Below are 22555 nucleotides of genomic sequence, written 5' to 3' on the forward strand. Positions count from 1 at the left end.
TCAGATGGTGACTGTTGCAATCCAAAAATGTTATTAAATTTTATTTATTTTTTACTATGTCACTAATGTACCATTCATTCGAAGTGGAATTCAGGCACTAAGATCGAATGTTAATAAGAAAGAGGGAAGACTTGCTGTCTCTACTTAACTGGATTCATGAGTGCCAACGGCCTGCTAGCCTGCGAAGGCCCCACGGGTCGAACATCAACATTAAGGATGCGCTGGTTATCTTTGAGCAAGATCGATGGCCCGTGAACGTAGTGAACTACCGGTCTAACCCATGTTCTTTGAATCCGAACTCGTTGTGGGAGGTTGATATCTCTTTCTTCTTAACATCTTTCTCTTGCATATTCTTACAATATACTCTGGCTCATCCTTTCGCTAAATGTACGTTTCCAACATCTTCCTAAAGTTTTGTTCCACGAACTAGCTGTTAGAGCTTCTTCCTCCGAATATTGCCTGTTCCGTGCGACCCTGTATCACTCCACGCTCTCGCGCAACACTGCAACATTCTTACCCAAGCTATTCTTCTCCACTAACTGCCGTTCTTCACCATCAAACCAATTGTGTCTTCGATGTAGTTGCCGTAAGAAAGATGGGATGAGATCTATTTCACGGTTGACACGATTTTCAGGACAAACTGATGCGACTGATCAGTGCATTATTGGATCGAGTAACGCATTTCTTACGCGTGTTGGAGTCATTCTCGAGTCCCTTCGAGACGCGACGAAAGTTGAGATAAGCTGAAGACTTATCCTGCATGTTTTAATGTCGCTATTGAGAGGGGTATCTGATTAGCAGACATTAACACGGCAGACACGATATATAGCAAAAGTATCCAACTCCTGGAGTTCGCAGACGGCTTTGATATTACAGTCATAAACTTTGTGACGGCGGAAATAATCTACGCTAAGCTGAAAGCGAAGGCTAGAAGAATTAGGCTAAAACGAGTCCATTAAATGACTCAAAGGAGCCAAACGTACGCCTCGCGCGAACGAAAGAATCATTGACAAACTAGAAATAGTAGATAAGCTCGTGTATTTTATACTCACCATTTACCGCTGATAATAACACAAGTAATGTGATCCAGCGGCATATTCAAGCAGGAAATCAGGCTTTCCTTGCGCTTCGCAAAACGCACACGCCACCGTCCGAAACTGATAATGTGAAATCCCCTTATTCGATCGGTAGTTCATCATGGATTACCAGCCGTGGTGCTGTTCACAGAGGCCATACGCGCCCTTGTCGTGTTCAAGCAGAAGGAGCTGCGGATGATATTTGATGGTGTACAAACTGACAACGGACAATGGCGAAAGCGTTTGAACTACAAGTTACAGGCATTGATTGTAAGGACAGCATTCTCATAGCTTCGTATAGCTGGCGAAATTGACAACCTCATCGGTACCAGAAACAGAGGAGCTCAACGTCCGAAATGGGTGAGTAAGTCGAAAGCGACTTACAACTTTTGAGACGCTTAGGAAATTGGTGGTAAGTAACCCAAGATCGAGTTAAATAGAGACAACTGCATGAAACAGCGACTGCGAGCCACTCCCGCACTATGCTGACGACAACAACACCGTTGTTTATTTCATAACTACAAGTACAAAAGGCATCGATAACATGCCGAAGTACGAAGGAAAGGTATGCCAACATTGAACGTCGATCTTAGGTAAAAGGTAGACTTTTTTACTACAAAACGAACCACCGACTGCTCATCAAACGCGCATCTGCATCTCATGTCAAAGTTAGTTTTCGACATTATCTGCTCTGTAGCGAGCTGCTGAATTAGGAAACGGCTTGAATGTCAAAACCAAAAAGGTGGGCCCTTCACAAAGACTTAAATCACAATCGCTACGAACATTTTAGCAATGCAGCAACACTGTACGGTCAGTTACAACTTGGGCTACAACACAACTACGATTAATGAACACTCAATATTCAGTATCGTCACTGAATATCACAAGAGGCGACGTAAGTCCTCTCCACTGTATTCAGTACTACTGGGCTACTCTTCGCCAATTCGTTGAACCAAAAATAGACCGCAACAACTTACGTTCAAATACGGCAAGTACACGTAAGCAAAGTTCGTCTCAAGTCCGTCGAGAACTTTCTGTCTGATTGACGTTTCGTACATCATTAGCTTCGTGCGGCGGCGTTTGCTCCTTGATCGAAGCGACTTGCGAAGTGAAAAATAGGCTCGTCTTCCAATTTAATGTGTGGGTGAGTCTTCTTACCCACACGATTGTGAAGAACGTGCTGCTGCTCGAGCCACAAATCGGCGGTGACTAGAGATTCCAAATATACGAACTGATCAATCACTTCCAGTTCATCGCCGGCAATAGTAACTGTTTGTGGAAGGCGAACGTTACCCAAGCAACACAGCTTGTTATAGAATAATATAACATTACATACATCAGAACTTCTCTATTACCAGAAAAGCGCAAAAAATTGAAGTCTAATGAAACAACAATTGAAAGAAGTATGTATCAGGTTATTTCATACCATTTTAAAACGTTATTATAGCATAAGCTACAACTTGTTCTTCCAGTAGTTTAAATTTAGTAATAGAGACATAATGAAAACTTCGTGTTGGCATGTTGACAAAAACAAACATTATTCATTTGATATGAGCTGTCAAATAAATTCATGTTATCACAAAACATCTCAAAACCTTAATAATAACGACACATGTATTCAAAGTACGTTTCTAGTACTCTTAAACGACTACTTTCCATGAAGATTATTTTCTAACTTGTTTTGTGTGTTACTTGGGTATTTCCTCTGGAGCCTCTTCTTACCATATATTTAATTTTCGACACATTGATTCGTAACCCAATCCTACTAGCCTTCGTTTTTAGTCTGGCGTAAATTGCTTCCACCATCCCAAGGCTTCCAGTAATGATGTCAAGGGCGTCTGCGAAGGCTAGTAGTACGCTACTCTTACTGAAGATCTCTCCTCCCGTTCCGATGCCCGCTCGCCGGATCACATCTTCAATAGCAACGATGAATAACATACAGGGCAGTCCATCCCCTTGCCGCAACCCTCTGCACGATTCGAAAGAACTTGAGGGAGCTCTCGAAAAACGCACGTAATATATCAACCGTCGTGTGGTACCGAATCGACATAACGAATGCTTTGACGAGGAATGCCAGCAGATATTGGCTGAGAAGAACGTAGCGCGGGTATAATTGCTGCATAGAGTCACCCATCAGAATGTGGAGCGATACAAACAGAAGCGGAGACAGCAAACCAGACCCGGGCCGAAAAGTGCAGAGTTAAAGATGGAGGTATCTTGACTGACGACCGTGCGGAGATCGAAAGGTCGAAGCAGCACTACAATGAACACCTTTATGGCGTGCAGGCGGAAGACCATGATAGCGGAGGAAGTTACCACATTGGTGTAGCAAGCAACGAAGTTGTGCCACCCTCATCGATAAGGGAAGTTAAAGAAGCCGTCCAGCGGCCGAAGAACAACAAAGCAGCGCGAAAGGATGGCATTGGAACTTATTAAAATGGGCCCGGACAAGTTGGCCGACTGTCTGCATCAACTGTTTGTCAAGATTTAGGATACGGAACGACTACCGGAGGAGTGGAAAGACGGGGTTATCTGCCCTATCTACAAGAAAGGCGATAAGCTGGATTGTGAAAATTACCGAGCGATCACTATCCTGAATGCCGCCTACAAAGTGCTGTCCCAAGTCATCTTCCATTGACTCTCGCCAATAGCCAATAGATTTGTGGGAAGTTACCAGGCCGGCTTTATGGAGGGTCGGTCTACAACGGACCAAATCTTCACGCTGCGGCAGATCTTCTAGAAGTGCCGGGAATTCCGAGTCCCCACGCATCACCTGTTCGTCGATTTCAAAGCCGCATATGATAGTGTAAACCGACAAGAGCTTTGGAAAATTTTGGACGAAAACTGCTATCCAGGTAAGCTTACTAGACTTAACATGGCTACCTACGATGGATGGGATCGAGTACTGAGTGCGAATCTCGGGTGGATTGTCGGACCCACTAGAATCTCGCAGAGGACTTCGACAAGGAGATGGTCTTTCCTGACTGCTATTCAACATTGCTTGAAGGTGTTATGAGACGAGCGGCGAACGAAATGCGGGGCACGATTTTCAATAAATCCAGCAAATTTACCGAGCGCGACAGGATCCGCCTGGGCAGTACCGTGGTAATCGGCGGGGATGAGTTCTAGGTAGTCGATGAGTTCATATACCTTGGCTCACTGGCGACAGAGAACAATAATGCCAGCCGTGGAATTAAAAGACGTATTATCAGCGGAAATCGGGCCTACTGTACAAAACGCTAATTAGACCGGTTGTCCTCTACGAGCACGAAACGTGGATATTGCTAGAAGAGGACCTACGACCACTCGGAGTTTTCGAACGGCGGGTGCTAAGAATAATATTTGGCGGAGTGCAAGAGAACGGTGTCCGCGGCGAACCAAGTATTCAAAAAGTGGTTAAAGCTGGACGGATATGTTGCTATAATGCCGGACAACTATCCAGCAAAATGGTTTTCGCATCAAATTCGGTAGGAACAAGACGAAGAAGGGCACAGCGAGCAAGGTGGCAAGACCAGGTGAAGCGATCTGGCGAGCACTGGGTGCCCGCGGAACTGGAGACCAGTTTATTTATTTATTTATTTATTTATTTATTTATTTATTTATAGGAAATGAGGAAATATTTTTAGTTAAAAGTTATTTTGGTTGAAATTGAGTGTTCATCAGGCAAAACAATCAAATTGAAATAATAGAATCAACAAGTTCTAATAATGATATGAAATAATAGAAGACAAATGTACGTTGTATGTTCGAATCTCGGCTGGGAGAGGCTGTTAGAGCCCATAGAATCTTCAAGACGCGGCGAGGGGGCTGGTGACGACTCTCCTGCATGATTTTCAACATCGCTCTTAACCCTCAATTGATCAACCGGGTACACCTGTACCCTTTTCATATTTTATACTGCGATTTCGGCATGTTCTTTTTGAAATAATGTCCAAAGGCTCCTGTTCCTCGTTGTTTCGACGAATTTCAATAAATTCAATCATTTGTATAGAAACATGTCCAAAAATTTGAGTTTTGGATCGTCAAAGTCTAATACCCCGATTTAAATCAACCGGAGTGCTCCGAATTAATTCAAACTATGTGTACTTGTTCTTTTTCTTAAAATTTTACATCATGATTTTTTATTTTGCGCTTACAACATGTAAACACTGAAATTCAATGATTTTAAAAGTAAGCAAAAGTTTGTCTTTCAGTCCAATATTTTTTACAGAAAGCTTATTTAGGTTATAGTTTTTCTTAAAAGCTCATCATCATACCTTTCATTTGCTATCAAAACCATCAAAATCGGTCGAGTTTTTTAAAAAAAGGTCTCAAGGCAAGGGTGATAATTTTTGGAACCACCCCAAAACAGGAGTGGGAACCCTAAGCGCCAAATAAAAAATAAAGGTCAAAAATTTTCGAAAAACGAACAAGCATGCACAGTTTGAGCAAAATCGGAGCACTTATTATCATGGAATTACTAAGTGGGTACACCTGTACCCGGTTGATCAGATTGCGTTGATTATTTGGTTGATCAATTGAGGGTTAAGGTGATCCGATGAACAGATATCGAAACGAAAGGTTTGATTTCCAGTAAAGGTAGCAAACTTCTTGGCAACACAGGTGAGTAGGATATTAATGCCAGACAATTTGCCACGGCGAAGGCCATCTGCGCTAGACTGAAAGCAGAGGTTAGGACGATTGGGCTTAAAATAAACGCATCGAAGACGAAATGCCTTTCCGCGGACGGTAATCGTTGACGGTGACGAACCGGAAGTGGTAAATGAGTTCGTACATGTGGGATCGCTGGTAGCCGCGGACAACGACACAAATAAGGAGAACCAGCGGCATATTCAAGCGTTTTTCGCAAAACGCTGCGATTAAGAGGAATAGGCCACCGTACGAACCTGATAATGTACAAACCCCCTATTAGAACCCTATTAAAGCATGCTCACGGAGCACTTACGCGCCTTTGCTGACGACATTTGGCAAAGTATAAGCTGAAAGCGAAGAGCGGCGAAGGTGCATGAATAAAGCGCAACAGACAGAGGGGGAGATTACCAACGTACATTTGGCGAAAGTCGGTAAACTATCAGTGAACTGGACACGTCGTAAGGAAAACGGTTCTATACAACAACCCCACCGCCACCGGCACAGAGGGACTCAACGTGCGAGATGACTCGTCTAGGTCTAAAGTGACATTTTTTATTTCCTTAGTAAAAAACTGCGACTTGGGAAATGAGCAACGTGTAACCCAAGATCGAGTTGAATGGAGCTTAAAACTGCACGAGCCACCCCGACTCTAGGCTGCTGGCGACACCGAGAGGATCGTACAACTGGACCCGTACATTTTCCTGTACTCTAAACAACTGGTTTTGAAATTTCAAGTATGAAAGTGTAGAACAAATTTTCTTCTGGGGGTGGCATAGGCATAGGCATGATGCGGTTCAAATCAGGGAGTCCCATGAATGCCGCGAGCCGCAATAAACGTTAAACCGAAAAGCATTCAGATCCACAACATGAACGAGGCATTACGACTAAACTGAGTGGCCCCTGTGTCATTAGAAAATAAACTTATACCTAAGTCTACCGTTCTTCAAAGCAGTCTGTGGTGTAAGGGTATCACACTTGATAGACAATCGAAAATTGCATCATACATGTAGTCGCTTTCCGAAAAAGATTATTTGGAAAGTTCAACAAAATTGACAGACAATTTTATTCAGTAAATTTTACCTACTGTAAATTTCCCTTACCTAACTTAGCTATCTGAACTTTACCTTGAAATACTTCATGAATTATCTCAGGCTGACAAATTTAACCATTTTAACGATGCAGCTGATATCGTACCGAATGTCTTGACAGTTTGCCGGTGTGGCATAAACAAAGTCAACTTTGATAGTAGCTAACGTTCCGCCACCTCATTTACTCACAAATGATTATCAGTAGCTCGGCTCGTTATTCAAAAAATCACGACACAAATGAAAGACCTGAGAATTATTACGTCAATTATCGTCAAGTTATCCTCAGATTACGGCTTCAGGTTTGTTCCAGTCTCTGATATTCTGCAATCGCATGTTTTCTATGTTGTTTAAATTTACAAGTAATGAAGTAATGTTGATGAGACAGAAAGGCTTGAACGCGATAATTAATGCATGTTTTTGATTATCTCGACTTATTTTTACTTATCAATGATAAAAGTGTACATAAAAACTATCTGTCACCCATTAATCACCTTTACTAAACAACAATTCGTATGAGCAATGGATAACCGTACTGCAGAGCCATTTAAAGTGCGGTTCTAAGTTATATTTATTCATGAATATAACTTAAAAACTGTCGATGGCTGTGAAAATTCAATCTAATGCACGTAAAATCGCTTTTCGTACGCCATAGCTGGATAATTCCTTCTAAACTGCAAAGATTCTCAACTCTAATGGCAAACTAGGGTAAGTTATCTTATAGTGAACCCTTTACCTATAATGGAGCTCGCGTACAGTTTCGGCGTTTATTAGCTTGTGCTACTTATTTCCGAGAAAATATGACATGAAACAGAAAGTACTAAACATACCACACATTCCAGTTTATAGAGATTTAGCTGCATTCAATCATTAATGCCTTAAAATCGATATTTTCAACAAGTGATGGTCCATTATAGGTTAACAACGCAAAAGATGTTGCGATTAGTGGACCCTCTCCATGCAAAATACACTAGTATTCCTATAATGTACCCGAGACTTTCAACATGTTGATATTTTTTAGGCTTAATAGAAAGTTACTCGTATTGTAAGTGCCTTCGGTTGCATGTTTAGCGTTACCAGCTTAATTCGTGGAAGAAAACTACTCAAGTACTAACTGGTCCACTAATGGTTAATTTACCCTATATATTGTTGAACAATCGCATTCACAAACTTGAAAGAATTGATTGGATGTGTCACGAGAAACCTTTTTCGACGCACAGTAGTATGATAATAACAAAATTGCGTGCTCAGTCGGTGGACTAATAAACTAATCAACTAACAAACCAATTTGTTTAGAATAATTAGTAAAAAGTATTGCGTTTTGCACATTGTGGTATTACTAATCAGAAATTAAACCAGCTATAAATCATGTTAATTAAAAAACTTTCATCCTTAGAGCCTGTACACCTGACCACATTAACTAAATCCCACGCGATCAGAGTCGGCAAATCAGCACCCGATCAGGCATTGAGACATTCTTGAATTCAATCCAGACGAATAGATTTCTGCTCTCTCAAGAGCGAGAGAAATAAATTCTAAACCGCGGGAAATATTCATTCTATACTCTAGAAGTAGTTAGGCTTAGAATAAATCGCACACGCGAGTGGCTTATAAATTTATTTGCATCCGAGCAGTGCTGCCGCAAACAGCAGCTAGTAAGCGACCGCAGCACGTTGCTTTCCGTGATCCTTGCATACAAGTAGACAGAAAGTAGCATTCAAGCCGTCGTCAGTGAAATCGCGCGGTTTAGTCGACCATGTGGAACGCAGTGATCCTGTACTTAATTACGACCGTTGTCGCGATTGCGGCTTACTACCGGTGGTCCCGCAGGAAAGTGTTTGCAGCAGTGGCCAACATGAGTGGACCTCCGGCTTTGCCACTAATTGGCCACATGTATCTGTTGGCGGAACTTACAACGGCAGGTGCTTGCTACTGTTTTCTGTTCTAAGGTTCAATCTGTTATCTGCAAAGTGGAATAGCAAATAATATCACGCTAGGCTATACTAAAAATTTGAAGAAATGAAACCAAGTGGATTTGTTACCGTTGGAACAAACTAATGTGCACTAATTTATTTCAAAAAGTTCAAGTTTCCTAAGAAATCTGCCTAATGGTGTATTTGTTGGTTTTTGAAGAAATACAGCATTGAAGTGCGTGCACCGCGTAGTTGAATTTTGCAATTTATTTCAAATCTCTATCAGAAATTGTGGATTAGTATATTATTATCACTAAAAATTAGAACACAATTAAAAAAGGTTTCTAGTAACGTATGTCAGTGGGTTTAGTACTTTGTTAAAATATTTACCGTACTAACCACTCTTTCATACGATATGCATGCCGGGATTCTATCTTCCCAACCAAGCTAGACCTGTACCTACTATTCTTTTTTCATATAGCTCGTTCTTAGTACAGCGTATTCAATTTCTGGGAAAAATTGGGAGCCTTACCGTTATTACCGACTGGAAATGAATTCGAGTTCTGGGAAAAAATATGAATATATTTGCATAGCAGAAAAAGATACAAGTGATGAAAAAATCAGTTTTTGACATACTCCCGAGCAACCCGGAATATCTCCGGTGTCCACTAACTACTGCGAATCTTGAAATATTTTAGAAAAACTATGAAAATTTCCCCGTCGAATGCAATTGGTTTTATTTAAAAACTAGCTGACCCGGCAAACTTCGTACTGCCACCAATTGTATTAAAAGACGTAAATTGTTAATGGCGGATGTATTCAAAGTATAGGTTACGTTTGACCCGGCAAACTTCGTACTGCCACCAATTGTATTAAAAGACGTAAATTGAACACTATATTTTATGTACTAAAAAAATGTAAATAAAATTTTACGTATATTTTATTCAGTTAATTTAGTGTGTAAAACATTTATAAACATGCATTAGATACGCACCTAACGCAGAAAGTTTCCAGTTTTGGTTAGTTTCAATAATTTGATAAATGAGGTGAAAGAATTAGCTCTAGGCAGTTAGGCTATTTGATAAACTGAACCCATAACACATACAACGTTTATTATTTTCTAATCTTGCAAGTTCATAAAATCGTTTATTAGCAAGAAAAAGGATATAATCATTTTGACAATCAACTACAGTGAACGGAATTAGGTGCTATCTAAAGCTATCGAATTTGCTTTTACAACAAACAAATTGACAGCCGGCTTAACTGTTGAGTCCTGAAAAGAGAAAAATTAACATTTTCCACATGTTTCCAATGAATATTCGGCAATAATCATTAGGATTTTGGAAAGATTAACATTTCTAACTAATGGTTTACCACTGTTATAACGAACAGATGTTCTATGAAAATTCGGCACAATTCACCATTCAATCAAAGTTACCTTCATCAACGTATTTGTTTGCCCAGCAACGTCGCGACGCTACTTCATATTCAATGCGGGTCGGCTGATTTGCACCGATAATAATCATAGCAATCTAAAACAATGTCTATACAATGAATGGCGGGAAAAGTAAAATATCGTTTTTTCACTATTTTCCAGCTTTTCGCGTGAAATTTTATGACTTTTTTTACGTATAAACCTGACGCAGACCAAAACACAACAACTGAAAAAAGAACCATGCAATTGCGTCAAGCCGTTCTTGAGTTTATCCCTTACAAACAAACAAACCAACTTGGTTTTATTATATAGAGAAGATGTCCTGTTTTATAGAAGTTATGGGCGTTTGAATCTCGTCAACATTTTGCCTGTCCCGATCATTCATTTTGTCTAACCCCTGTAATTGATCTAGCCTACAATTTATCAAAACCCAGATAAGTCGAATAAAATTTCTCGGCTAATTTTTTAAATAGACCTATGTGACAATGAGAGATTCTCTTCACGTCTCCTCTCTTCCGCTTTTCAAGGTTACATAAATGCATAGAAAAGAAAATTTTCAAAACATTTAGCTAACTAGTGACTCCGGCAACCAATTCATGTAAAGCTGATGTGCTAAAACGCATTAGTATCGCCTTAAATAACGGAAGAGAGGAGACACGAAGAGAATCTCTCGTTGTCACATAAGTCTATTTGAAAAATTACCCGAGATTTCTTGATAGCGATAGCTCTATTCTTGTAATTTCGTTCCAGAAGATCTACTGAAAGTGAGTTAATACAGAAAAGTAATGTGTTTTCTACAATATGAGCTTCGTTTAGCGCACGGTATGATCTCTCCTCGGAGGACAAAAAAAGTGTAAAGTGTAAAGTTTACGAAATGTGCATAGTAAATGCGTCTCTGGAAGTTTCTTCTTGAACATTTTTCGAAATTATCGTACAAAATTAACACAAAGGCTTAGCATTTCATGAAATTTTAACAGTGAATATATTTGATGGATTTATGAATGAAATAAAATATTTGAAGAATTCAATTATCAAAATTTTCTGAAATTATCAGAATTTTCTTTCTTATTTGTCAATCGTAGATACGTTAAAAGTTTTGCGATAGCGTTTATTGCTGTTCCTAAGTTATTGCCGGAAAACTCGATTTTCCTATATATTGACTAACACCAACAATTCAGATTTCATGAACCAAGCGTCGCAGAGCAAAAATTTTTGTATAAAAATATAAGTTATTATCTTTTAGTAATCCAGGAAAACTATTAATTGAGAAAAATTTTACACAAAACTTTCATCGTGATCTGCTATAGCTTTTCTCGATCGACTGTATCGTACGCTGCCTTCGGGATCGATTAAAATGCAATATACCCCCGCCCCAGACACTCAATATTAAAAAATCACCATCAAATCAGACCACACCAGTCGGTTCGCGAGTTTGTACTGCATCTCTGGTGAAAGTTTCAAAATTCTCCTACAGTGGAAATCTGAGTTAAGCCCTTTTTAGTACCGTAAGTACCAAAAACAACATGAAAACTACGCAACACTAATTAAAGGGTGCTCCGCATAAAATTGTATCACGAAAAAAACGCCGCAGAAAATTATCTAGTTGACTGATCTTTTTCAGACTTTCAGATAGTAAAATATAACCCATTAGTAAACTTTTGGCATATTTATTCCATAACCATAACCGTATGCTCGTACCTTACGCTTAACTCCACTCATAAGGTTCTGTACAACAACTGGTTGTAGCTTCCTCTGTACGGAAACCCACTTTTTCTTCATGTTTTCCTCAGATTTGACCTCCTTGGGATGCTTCCGTAGTGGCTGCTTCATAATAGTCCAGGATTTTTCGATGTGCCTTAGTTCCGGTGCGTTGGGGGCAGGGACGTAAAATACTCCAAAATCTGAAGACATTTGACATTATTTCTTGCGACTAGTCATGCGGCAGATTTCTAGTACACACGCACCGAGAAGAAATACCAGAATAACGATAACATCGCTTGCTCGTCGTGTCGCACACACTACGGAGCGGCAGAGACACGCTTCATCATTTTAGCACCATGCATGACAAAAGGTGTAGTGGTTTTTGGTATTCTCGTGTGCTGCTTCATTCATATGTCTACAGCTCTTCCTCAAATAATGCGGATTCAAAGAAGAACGTTCCCAAAATTGAAAACGAACTTTACTTCATTTATTCTTACAAGATCTTCAAAGTAGTGATCAACCACAAAAACGTGCAAAATTCAACAATTTTCATTACATAAATTTCAGGTGATCAATAATTACACCTTCTTCTTCACTATCGCTTGTCCATACTATTCCAGTTAGAACTGTAAGCAAAAATCAGCGAATGCCTGTCACTTCTGCCCGCCCAGTTACCTCCGGGGTACGATGCTGGCCCAACGAGCCAATCGTCGTATGTTCAAATCTCGACTAGGCGGTGCCGGTACAGAGGTAATAGGATCTTTACAATTGCCCCGTAATTTTCCTGTACACTAATAACCGGCTGCGAAGTCTGTCGATAAAGAAGGGTCAAGTTCTGAAGGACGTTTATACCCATGGTTTTGCTTTCCCTGTCACTCCTATACTGTGACATTTTTTTCGACTGGCCACAGTGAAATAAGAATGTTTGCTTATTATTATGTGCGTATTCCAGCTAGTTTCAACACATCAAGAAATAGACTCCCTCGATACAGAAACAATACGAAGCGACGGTATTGACTGAGATTATGACATGGCACTGCATACTGGCAAATGTATAGAAAAAATGTAACCGTTTCGGTCCCTGGTTCATGTCTTTGGATACGAAAGTGACTTAGTTGCTTTCGTATCCTCCAGAATATCCTCCGAATAGTGGCACGATGCTAGATACGGCCAAAAGATAATAGGGCCCTCGTATTGCTTCAACAGAGAAAACAGACGCTTCTGTAGACACTCTTTAAGGTAGATCAGCCGGTTTACAGTTCCGGTAGTCACGAAAGGCGCATTCCGTTTACCACATGAGCAGCAGCAGATTGTTTGCCAAATCATGTATTTCTTGATAAACTTTAAAAGTTTCTTCTTCCTTACTTTCTCCGGAACATCAATTTTGTGCTGGGTGCTGAAGAACAGCAGCCCCGGAAGCTACCGAAAGTCCGCCTTGAGGTAAGTCTCATCACCCATGATGAGATAATGAGGCTTTGTCAGCATCTGGGTGTACAGTTTCCGGACCCGTGACTTTCCCACCGTATTTTGCCGTTCGTCACGATTTGGAGCCTTTTGCACTTTGTACGTATGCATAAACTTTATATCAAACGTTGCAGTTTTCAGTTGTGAAAATGTCGAATTTTGTGGAAACTATGCGGCGATATAACAGAAGAAGGTGAAACAGAAACCCACAGCCTGGGAGTGGCCACGAACGTCCTACCGTCCCAACTACTGAACTCGAGAATTTTCGGCAAAAAATCGGATAGCTATCAGTCTTCAGTTAGAGCCGCCGGTAAAGACCAACTCCAGGCAGAACTCTACAAACATAGCAAGGAATCACTAGCAACGGCACTTGGGCAATGGATTTGGGAGAAGGAGCAACTGCACAATTTCCATACTCCGACAAATCCTTTAGAAATGTCGGGAGCACAACGTGTCTACGCATCGTACTTTCATGGATTTCAAAGTAATATACAATACACTCGAGCTCGACCAGCTATGACAAATAATGCAAAGTTCTGCGCGTTATTTAACGTCAATTTTGAAGGTGCCATCCGACGAGCGGACAACCAATGAAAGGGTCATAAGCAAAAGTATCCAATTTCTGTCCTTCGCAGGCGACCTTAATACCATTACTAGAAACCTTGGGACGGCAGAGGCAATCTACGCCAGACTAAAAGCTGGAGCTAAGAGGGTTGAACAAGGGATCAATGCCTCTAAAACCAAATATATGATAACATGAGACTGCAGGGTAAACAAGATTCGCTTCCGGCGGATAGTGGCTAATGACGGCGACGAACATGAAAATTCTTTGAATTCTCATAACGTATAAACGGTCGTCTCCTTCTAACAGCACTCTTCATTAATTAATTGAAAAAGATATAAATCTCATGATTGGGATTTTGGCCGTTCAATCATTCGATACATACATCTCGGTCGAAAAATACTAGTTAATAGATTGACTACTTAATAGATTGAGAACCACTTATCCCCAACACTCGAAAATTCCGCATGGAAAAAGCAATTTGCTTCTCTCGTATAATTTACATGGAAAAAGCTAAACAAACATTTTCTTTACATCAAAAAATAAATCACTTTCTAACAGAATTTTTCCATTTCAACTTTCAGAAGCCATATATCATAAGTTGAAAACGGTCGCTGCTACTTACACATCACCACTCTGCATCCACTTGGGTCCCTTACTACACATTGTCCTATACAATCCAGAACACTTGCAAATCGTTCTGAATTCTCCACACTGCCTTAGCAAACCATTGCAGTACCAATTTTTTCGTGTCAACAAAGGACTTTTCTCCGCCCCAGGTACCAACGCCATTTTTTCTCAACGCGTCAATTCATTTTAATTACGAGCATATTTTGTTGCAGTTTCCATATGGAAAGGTCACCGAAAAATACTGAATCTCTCATTTGGTCCAGCTATTCTGAATAGTTTCATTGGTATCTTTAACGAGAAAAGTGTCGTTCTAGTCGAACTAATGGAGAAATACATTGGACAGGAAGAGCGAGATTTTTCCCACGACATAGCACTTTGCACGTTAGATGCAATATACTGTAAGATGATGAGCATTAAAGTAACAGTAACAGTAACAAGTAACATACGGTCATTTTCATTTTTAGCGACAGCTTTTGGATGTAATTTCGATATGCAACGAGCTCCGGACGGAAAGATCTACCTAGAACTACAGGAAGAATTTATTGATATCGTAACAACCCGCGTATTTTCTCCAACCAGATATTCAGAGTTTATTTACCGTATGACCAAAGCATACAGGAGAGAACAGGAGATCCTGCGTGAGGCACGACTAATAGCAACTAAAGTTATGAAGGCTCGTAATGCTGACGAGTTGCTATCGGCAAATGTTGAGCCAAAACTTTCGGAAATAGATGGCAAGAAACCGCAAATTTTTCTCGACAAATTGCTTGAATTGGCTCGTGAAAACTATCAGTTGTCCAAAGAAGACATCCCTGAACACTTGGACACAATTATATTTGCCGGCAACGACACAACAGCGACAACCATGAGTAATCTCCTGCTAATGCTGGCCATGCATCCGGATATTCAAGAGCGAGTTTATCAGGAAGTCATGCAGGCATGTCCCGATAAAAATCAGTACGTGTCAGCGGATGACGTTACGAAACTAGTGTACACCGAGATGGTTTGCAAAGAAACTATGAGATTATTTCCGGTTGCTCCAATTGTCGGTCGTACCGCATCCAGCGACATTAAGCTTGATGGTGAGAGATGGCTCTCTGTAAAGTTACTAATAAAACATTTATTCTTAAAAATCTGTTTTTTTTTCAGATCACTCTACTATTCCTAGCAATGCAACGATATTGTGTGGACTATATCAGCTACACAGGGACCCCCAGATTTGGGGTTCAGATGCAGAAGTGTTTAATCCGGATAACTTTCTACCGGAAAATTGTGCCCAAAGGCACCCGTACGCCTACCTGCCGTTTAGTGGTGGGCCTCGCAATTGTATAGGTATTCGGTACGCCTGGCTCTCGATGAAGGTTATGATTGTCCATTTGTTGAGGAAATATCGTTTAAAAACTAGCCTAACAATGAATACCCTTAATATAAGGTACTCGATCATTTTGAAAATCACCAATGGGTGCTGGATCGCTTTAGAAAAGCGCGAATCATAGCCATTGCTATAACGAAGATCATTAATTTTCAGTTCCTAGCGATTTCAAAGAAAATTGAAAAATTTATTTCTAGGTTGCTTGTATTATTTAATTCATATAATTTTTAACCAATAGCACTACATTACCAAAAAATTCAAAAGATTTCAAGGGAAATAAAGTAAGATTTTCTGTAGCAGTCCGTTTATCGAAAATGGAATAGTTTTTGATGGATTTATGCTTAAAAATAGCACTTCGAGATTGAATTCGTACCACCAACATTAGCTCTAGTAAATTAAAATTTGCTTTAAATCAGTATTTGTGTGACCCACAGCCGAATAATTGTACTCACAAACTAGACAAACTATTATCGCAATTATAGTAAAAGAATAAGAATTAGTAAATAATATACGAAACATTAAAAAATGCTACAAAGGGCGCACCGTTGGGAACCACCCTGCATCGAATAAACTACTTTAGTTTAAAATATGCACTACTAAACGCACATCGACGTGTCAAATGCTGCACAGCTCATTTCAGATGCTGTGCTGTGTTTAGATTTACTGACGGTTGGTTGTATTGCATTACTTAAAATCTTTCAAGTAAACAAAAAACCTAGTCCTAAGTCAAAAAGTGATTGTAGGAATAGGAATTCAGACGAATTTTTTTTAATGCTGCATCGGCGAGTACTTAAAGATGACAGAAACAAACAAAACAATAATCCGCAACATGTTAGCAATATTAAATAGAGAAGTGTAGTGGTATATTTGTGATGTTGTCTTTACACAATATTTCTGGGGCAACATTGTCGCTCTTATGCAACACAGTATTAACATTACAATATTACAATCAAAGTTTTTGAATAATATCGTATAAATTGCTTTCTTCAATAAACTATATACATTTTCTGACTGAATACTTATAATACAGGTATACCTCGATAGTACGTACACCCGCACATCGTTTAGCGTACGTACTATCGAATCACAATTTTTAAGGTAAAGTATTATTTTTATTATACTAAATATTGTCTAAAACTTCCAAATTAGGTAGATCAGATCAGATATTATAAAATAAATAATGATCTTAGTAAAATTATTTTGAAAAAAAAAACTACAAATGTTAAAAAATAGTTGAAAAGTAAAGCAAAAGGAATCCAAAAATACCTATATTTTCAAAATTCTCTCTCAAATTGAAAATTTACATATTTTAATCGAATAAATCTAGGTAAAGGTTTGGTACATAGGGGAACTGTGGGTAAAATGAACAGGGGGGGTAAAATGAACAGGTAGCCAAATTCCCAGTAAACCGATTAAAATTTGTTTCAGATCAATAGGTATCTTCTCCTAGAAGTATTTCAAGCTGTTTGAGACAATATGTGGTGATCATAAGCTTTCTAATGTGAAAAAAATTGAAAAAGTAAAAAATATTTGTTGAAATCTGACGCCGATGGTAATTTCCGCGAATAGTATATAAGCTTTTTTGGCGAAACAAATTAAATTTCGACTATTGGTATCATTTTGTGTTGTTTGCTTATCACTGTCCTGCGGTTCTGTCGAAAATTCCAAATATTTTTATCAACTGTTTGTTTATAATAAACACTAGAAAACAATTGGTGTTTTGGGGGCAAAATGAACACTTCACTATGGGGGCAAAATGAACAATGTGTATAATGATGTTCTATTTTCCATTTATCAGCAGTCAGGACCTAATAACAATTCAATCAATAAAAATAATCGAGTCTCTCGAAAAATGACGGAAAATGCCCGATGAAGCAAGTTGAAAGTCTAGCATTGTATGAACGTGGCGAAGATTCATTATGCTAACTTTGTGGAGTCCTATTTTAATTTCACCAGCCTTGTTGAATATCTACAGCTTATGTAGAACAATGATAAGGTAAAATAATGTTTAATTTATCCAAACTGCATGTTAACTTTAGTTTTCTATGACATGTTCATTTTGCCCTCACTGCATGTTCATTTTACCCACACGAAAAAAATCAGGCTCGAATGTGACGCTTTCGAAAATAAGGAATTTTTCATGACAAATCGTCCTTTTTCAAACATCTTTATATTTTGCTACGTGGAATATGAATCCAGCTTTCAATTCATGTAGTGCGTTCAGCATTTGGTTGGTTCCTGGGGAAGCAAATGGCGAAACTGCTAAGGGTGTTCATTTTTCCCCCAGTTTCCCTAGTTGTAAATATATGCTAGAATGAGGAAACATGACAAGAGGAGCTCAATAGCCGTCATTCGGGATATTTCATTCCAAATCCACTAATATCAATCGAGTGAGCTTCCAGTCTATATGCTGGACACTGAGTGAGTGCTATGAACAGAAAATAGTTAACTACAATAATCGAAGCTTCAGCTGTAGGCTGCGTAAATTGGAGAAGTTCCTATAAGGCTGCTTATCTGCGTAGGAAAGCATACCTATCCCATGTGAATATTGATCGATTTTGAGAAAAATACGGAAGTAGCTTATTTATATCCTAATTTACCTTACAAGCTGTAATTTAGACGGACTTTGTTCGAAAAATTTTCCAAAAAATTTCAAACATGAACAGTTCCATATGAAAAATAAAAGCATAACTGTCCCATAATAATATTGTCCATTATAAACATTTTCTTTTTGCCAATTTAGGTAACAATATTCTTTTAATTTTCGCCTCTATTGAGTGTGATAATATCTTAACAAAAAGATAATATGACAGTAATATTTATTTCTAGGTTTATATCAAAGTTCTACCACGATTTTTTCTTAATCGGCAAAGATTTCACACAGGCACAATTTTCTTCGGCGATGACAGGGAGAAGAGTATTTGATAGAGCGACTTTTCTCTACGTTTCGATTCCACAATGTCCTTTATGGAATTTTTTTTTCATTTGGGAAGTTTTCAAAAAATAGCTCGTGTTGTTTTTTCGACAGCAGAGCATACTTGAAGTTCGAAATTCAAACTTCATCAAGTTTGTATTTAGCAGTGAAGCTGCCCTTTTTTGAATATAGTCTTTCGAATGCCTTCGAGATATTGGGATTTATAAATTGTGTATTTCGAAACCAGACCGCGACGTCTTTCTTGGCTTCTTTAATGACGATCTTAAAGTCCTGAAATATTATTGGAGCGTTCCGGTTGCGCATACATTAGTATAGGAACTATCTTCCGCAATGTACTGTTAAAAATTTAAAAAAATACATGTGAAACAGACATGCTTTTATTTAGCAAACGCTTGTAAATAAAAGCATAATTGTCCAATCTTCGAAATTCTGAGAAAAAAATGCATTTGTGTTTAACTTTACAACCAAATTAATGTGCATAGTTTAATTACTAGTGTAACGTAATTTTTTCTCCGAAGAAAGTAAAATAATTCTTGTATAATGACGACAACATATATTCTCCCGTCACAGTTGGGAAGAATGCGAATCGCAGAAAAGGTGTATTCTCTGAGCAAAAATCTGCAAAATCTAGTAGCGACCATGAGTCTGCCCGGAATGCTTAAATAACTGTTATTTAGAACGCATATTTGATTAATTAACTATTTAAGAACTGTTTTTAATTTTAAAATAATGTTTTTTTACATTATAGAAATAACTAATATTATTCAAAAATTTATAATTATTGAAAACGCATTTGCTTGTATTGACTCATAAATATTCATAAAAATGTTTCTGCTTTATATAGAAACTAAAAAAAATCATTGTTGGAAAATGTACGTACTATCGAGGCAAATTGTACGTATTATGGAGGGTACGTATTATCGAGGGTACGTACTAACGAGGGTACGTACTATGGAGGTATACCTGTAATGGTAATACCCGAGCAGGAGCGAAGAGCAAAATAATATCAAAATGTGTTATGGAAATCGAATAACTTATACCATGCTGCATCAAAATCCGGACGGTACCAATATCCGGACAGCTTCACTAATTTATCCTTTTTAAGTAATAATATGTACAAATTATGAGCTGTAGCTACGTGGATTACTTTGCAAATATATCGTAAGATCGTTTAAACATAATCAGTGGTTAAGTAGGCTGCGCGAAATAACTTAAATAAATCCAAACGTAACGTTGGTGTCGGACAGTGTCTTTTTTCTGCGAGTTTTTTTAGATTACTAAAAAGCAGTGTTTTCGCGATTTAAGGTTTTGGGAGCTTATTATTACAAAGAAACCAACTTTTAGGCTTAGTATCAACAAAGAAGGTTAGTTTTCATTAATTGAGACGGTGTCATTCATTAATGTGTTGAAATAAAGTGTATTTTTATGAATAATTACGCTGTCCGGAATTAAAACCATGTTTTTAAATCCGGACATATTTGACTATTGATGGTAACTACCTAATGTTTTTCTTAGAAAATACGAAAGGACACACTGAACCAGGCAGAAGGTGTGGTAAGAGAAGGAGTCTCGATCCATGGAACCGTCAAAATATTTGGAAATCCAAAATACTACAAGGCATTTAATGTAGAAGTACTTAATCACTTTCATTCTCTGGTTAGGTACGTGGGTCAGTGTAGTACTTGACTAAAATCGTACCGTTAATGGCATTAAAAGTAAAAAAATGTATAGAGATGATTATTTAATACTACAAGTGATAGGTTGTTTACAAAATATAAGACAAAATATGAGAAAGTTTTGCCTGTCCGGAAAACGATTCAAAAGTGTCCGGATATTGATTCACTGAGATGTCAGGTGTCCGGATTTATGAACAAGACAAGCCTGTTTATTTATCTTATTTTAATGTTTTTTATTGGGTTTTCATTGTGAAATTAACGTGTTATTGCAAATTTAAGCTATATATTTGATTATAGTACAAAGCAATTACTAGAATGTTGCGAAAATATTGTTTACGGAGCATATTAAAAATATGACCTGCTTAAGTGTCCGGATATTGATGCAGCATGGTATCAAGATTTGGTCTTGTTTTGGCTAACATAGTTGGTAAAATAACAAAAAATAATATCAAAATTTTGCTCCTTTAAGGCCAAAAGAATAACTACTTATGTTATTTGAATAACAAAGCAATAACATGACTGTATTCAGAGTTTAGAATAACATATTTTAGTATTATTACGGTATTGAATGACAAATGCAGTAGCATATGACATATTAAAAAACATTTTATAAAATACTTATAATCTAAATCAATAAAAAAAAAAATTATGAAATATATCGAATGTCATTTTAAGGTCAAAATAAGGTATTATAACAAAATCAGTTAAATTCATCTTACAAGCACTGTTTTAAAAATTTACTCAATAACAAAATGTGTTATCAATGTATCTCCATATCTATTTAATAACAAAATTTAGCATTACAACACAGTTTGATATTGTTTTTATATTATTTTGCTCTTCGCTCCTGTTCGGGTATTGTTAAACTTGGGAAGCCACGTGTAAGTAATATGAAAGAAACATTTACTTTGTGATGTAATAAAATATATTTTTCATAGTATATGTACATTGTGATTGTGAAATTTGCATATGCTAATGTAATGCAAAGAATAGCAGTTCTTTGGGATTTACAATATTAAATAATAGTAGTTAAACTTTTAATACTTAAAGCATTCAGTATTATCCAATTTGTTTATCCCAGGTTCGACACGGAAAGAAATTCACATTCGATTTGCCTTTGGCAGCTGTACAGGTCCAGCCTTCCAATAATTGGCCTCGAGCTACGACACTGGTCTAACAATCCAATTGTCGTATGTTCAAAACTTGACTGAAAAAGACTGTTAGAGTCAACAGGATCGCAGCACTATCCCCACAATTGTCGTGTACATTAGCAGTTGACTGCGAAGTTTGTCGTGAAACAATCACAGGGTCAAATTCACTAGGAATGTAGTGGCAAAATTTGGCTTTGCTAGCTCTACGGATTGTATAAGGACCAAACGAATTCAGCAAAAGATTAAGACAAAATAAAAATTACTGTATGGTAGTATCAGGTGGACTTCACGGGACCCGCGCTGCTACGGATTAAATTTTTACTATCCGATAAATCTTTCGGAAATGTCGGAAGTACTAGATGCTGCATATTTTCGTGGATTTCAGGGCAGCGTACGATACAGTCGAGAGCGAACAACTATAGCAGATAATGCACAAGAACGGTTTTCCGAACAGGCTGACGCGGCTGATCAAAGCTATTTTGGAGCGATTGATGTGCTATGTGCGTGTTTCGGAGGCACTCTCGAGTCCCTTCGAATCACGCAGGGGGTCGCGGCATGAGGATAGACAGCGTGTTTGTTATTCAGCATTGCCATTGAAGGTGTGATTTGGCGAACGTGTTGTTTCGAAACGAGAGGAACGATCTTCAGTAAGGGTAGCCAACTCATAGCTTTTGTGGACGACATCAACATTATCACTAGACCTTGGGACGGTGGAGGCAATCTACGGCAGACAAAAAACGAGGCTAAGTGGATTGGGTTACAAATCAATGCGTCGAAAACCAAATACATGGCAGGAAGAGGCTCCAGTTCGCCTCCCACGGACGTTGACTATTGACGGCGATGAACTGAAAGCGGTTGGCGGGATTATATATTTGAGCGAATGAACTTCTGTGGCCATAGACTAATGTCAAGATTTTTTAGTC

General features: G+C 38.4%; 1 protein-coding gene across 1 annotated transcript; it reads left to right on the forward strand.

The window, feature by feature from the left end:
- The first annotated feature begins 8549 nt into the window (after window positions 1-8549).
- On the forward strand, window positions 8550-15994 carry LOC128744316 (probable cytochrome P450 313a4). Its single transcript, XM_053841210.1, has 5 exons — window positions 8550-8715; window positions 14453-14647; window positions 14711-14896; window positions 14963-15580; window positions 15648-15994. The coding sequence occupies exons 1-5, from the start codon at window positions 8550-8552 to the stop codon at window positions 15992-15994; spliced, it is 1512 nt and encodes a 503-aa protein (XP_053697185.1).
- The last annotated feature ends 6561 nt before the right edge of the window (window positions 15995-22555 follow it).

This window comes from Sabethes cyaneus, chromosome 3, assembly GCF_943734655.1.
Source record: "Sabethes cyaneus chromosome 3, idSabCyanKW18_F2, whole genome shotgun sequence".
In the NCBI taxonomy this organism is placed as follows: Eukaryota; Metazoa; Arthropoda; class Insecta; order Diptera; family Culicidae; genus Sabethes; species Sabethes cyaneus.

What these genes read in the sequence shown, in the direction of transcription:
- LOC128744316 (XM_053841210.1), top strand. Translation starts at nt 8,550, where the DNA reads ATGTGGAACGCAGTGATCCTGTACTTAATTACGACCGTTGTCGCGATT. An exon ending in GGCGGAACTTACAACGGCAG is followed by an intron (nt 8,716 to 14,452) that starts GTGCTTGCTACT and finishes TTCAACTTTCAG; the next exon opens with AAGCCATATATCATAAGTTG. An exon ending in AGGACTTTTCTCCGCCCCAG is followed by an intron (nt 14,648 to 14,710) that starts GTACCAACGCCA and finishes ATTTTGTTGCAG; the next exon opens with TTTCCATATGGAAAGGTCAC.